The sequence below is a fragment of the Vespula pensylvanica genome, chromosome 5 (assembly GCF_014466175.1).
Source record: "Vespula pensylvanica isolate Volc-1 chromosome 5, ASM1446617v1, whole genome shotgun sequence".
NCBI classification, from domain to species: domain Eukaryota; kingdom Metazoa; phylum Arthropoda; class Insecta; order Hymenoptera; family Vespidae; genus Vespula; species Vespula pensylvanica.
Genome location: NC_057689.1, coordinates 3,151,040 through 3,153,539, shown reverse-complemented (window position 1 = coordinate 3,153,539; position 2,500 = coordinate 3,151,040). Strand labels below are relative to the sequence as shown.

Genomic DNA, 2,500 nt, shown 5'->3' with positions numbered 1-2,500 from the left:
AAAAAAAAAAGTAAAAGGAAAGAAAGACTTTGCAAACGCGCATAGGGACATAAGGGACATACGCACGATGATTGTACGATGTTATTTGTACGGCGAACGACAAATTAAATAATTGCGGAGTGTTGTTTGAGTCGGCGATATAGGGAGAAACGGCAAAGGTGAAAGGTCGAAAGCAGAAAGAGAGAAAGAGAAAGAGAGTGAGCGAATGAGTGAAAGAGACGGACTCATATTTGGTTTTTAACGCAAAAACGAGCAGAGGAATATTGCTTACGACTCTGGACTCGATGTCGAGACTTTGGTCCCGCCTTCTCTTTCCAAGAACGGGTGTGCAGAGGAACATATCCATGGAGCTGCCATCCCTTCTCAACGAATCCAAACTTCTGACAGCGACCACGCCGGCGGCTTCGTACAATTCTTTGAGTGCCCTCGGTCTCGTGTTCGACGTGAACAACGCCGTCGATGGTTTGTTCGTTACGTGAAAGTGTTCCGTTCGTGCCGCGAACGTGCAAATGTCCGATTCGGCTGTAATCAAAATGAAAAAACAAAATATAAATAAACACATGTACGTACACACACACACACACACACACACACACACACACATGGATATATTTATCTATCGGAAGTCTCTATTCTTTGTTTAAAAATTAATTTTTATTCTTATATATTTCTTTTTATTTTTATTTTATTTTATTTTTTTTTTTTTTTAGGAATGCACTACGTGCAGTGTCAACGCATATTTTGTTCTTTTATCGTTCGAAGTCTTTGTCCCCGAGGAGGGAAAAAAAATTGTTTTATCTTATATTCGATATAATACGATAGGTAGTACCTATATATTTCTTGAAGCTTAAGCATGCTCGTTTCGAAGAATTTGACACCACGTGGAGCGCTTACGTCAGGCGTATAATTCACGTCACCCGTGTCCCCGTACGTAGGGTACCGCTTTATTCAACATTTCCGGTTGTTTTCGGGAACGTAGCTTCCGTGACGTTGGATCCGTAGCTTTAATTTCCAACAGGCGTTGATAGAAAAATAGAGGGACAGACGGACATTTAGAGAGAAAGATAGATAGAGATAGAGATAGAGAAAACTCATCCAATAGTTTCTCTGATACCAATTGTCTATTCGAATTAAATATTGGATTTATATTTCCTTCGAGTTCGTAAAGTCCATAAAAATGGAAATTTTAACGAGAAAGAACATCTGAAATCACTGGGATTCTTATCGATGAATATGCAAACTCCACTTAATTAATTGTCAAACTTGTTAATCTTAATAATATGCCGTACAATCAGCGTAAAACGACTTTCAAAAGTGTAAACGAGTTATCGCTATCCCGCAAGGTTCTTTTTATATTCCTTAATTGCTGTCAGTCTTCGTTGCCTGGATAACGTTAATTCAATTCACGATTGACAATGCTATATACCCTTTCTCTTTCTCTCTCTCTCTCTCTCTCTCTCTCTCTCTCTCTCTCTCTCTCTCTTTCTCTCATCAATAGCCAAAGTTCATCCATTATCACGTGTACGTTGTTGTTTTCTCCATTTCGTGTTTTGTCCAATACAATGGAACGAAGGGTTAATCGCCATTGTTCAAACACGCGATAGGGTCGTAGACGCTTTTGACGAGGAATTCTGCATCTCCCTTTCCCTCTCACTCCTCTCTCTCTCTCTCTCTCTCTCTCTCTCTCTCTCTATTCTGAGTCCAAATGGACTCCCATCGACGCGGTCTCAGGAGATTATGGATTCGAATCACGAGTTAACTCAGGCTGATTCAGCGAACCCGATATGCGGGTGGTAGTACATACACTTCTGTTTTCGTAAGAAACTGATCTCTATTAGCGGATTAAAGGGTACAGTTACACGAGCGTTTACGTTCGTGCTCGACGTCTAACGTTAAAGAAAAAAGGTTTTGTCTGGGAGTCGTATATCAGGTCTTTGCTCTTGTTATTATTACTTCACATGAATTTTTCTTTCTTTTCTTTCTTTCTTTTTCTTTTTATTATATATATATATATATATATATGCATATATAGATCGCTAGATATAATGGTAAAAGATTTATAAAAGTATTTGGAAACGTTCGAAAGTTTTTTATACGATCATTATCGATTTAAAGAAATCGTTAAATATCGAATAAAATTGAACGTTCGAATCGATCAGCTGATCGAACGAATTCCGTTTGATTCGAATTGGGAGGGGAGGTGAGGGAGAAGGAAAAGGTGATGGGATGGGGGGATTGGGGAGTTGGAACTAACCAAGCGATCGAACTAAACGACTTCCGAACGGGGTGTTTCATTACAAAGAATCATACTAACGGTTCGTTACGACAAAGGTAGTAATATCGGAGGACGAGCGAATTGCTTCAGGCATATATACCACGGTATATAAACACGGAGTGTGAGATGCGTGCACGTAGGTGCCCGAAGCAAAAGACCGGACTTCGAACCAGTCTGATTCGATACAATCGCCCCGTGGAATATTTCTTACTAACCGTCTGTAAC

The 2,500-nt window shown here is 39.8% G+C and overlaps 1 protein-coding gene across 4 annotated transcripts in view; it reads right to left on the bottom strand.

Moving 5' to 3' along the window:
- LOC122629344 overlaps positions 1-2,500 on the bottom strand; it is a 75,826-nt gene that overhangs the window by 19,975 nt on the left and 53,351 nt on the right. For all 4 annotated transcript variants that reach the window (XM_043812702.1, XM_043812703.1, XM_043812704.1 and 1 more), the window contains exon 2: positions 272-522. In XM_043812702.1, coding sequence (XP_043668637.1) covers positions 272-522 — 251 coding nt within the window. The remainder of the gene's footprint in view (positions 1-271; positions 523-2,500) is intronic.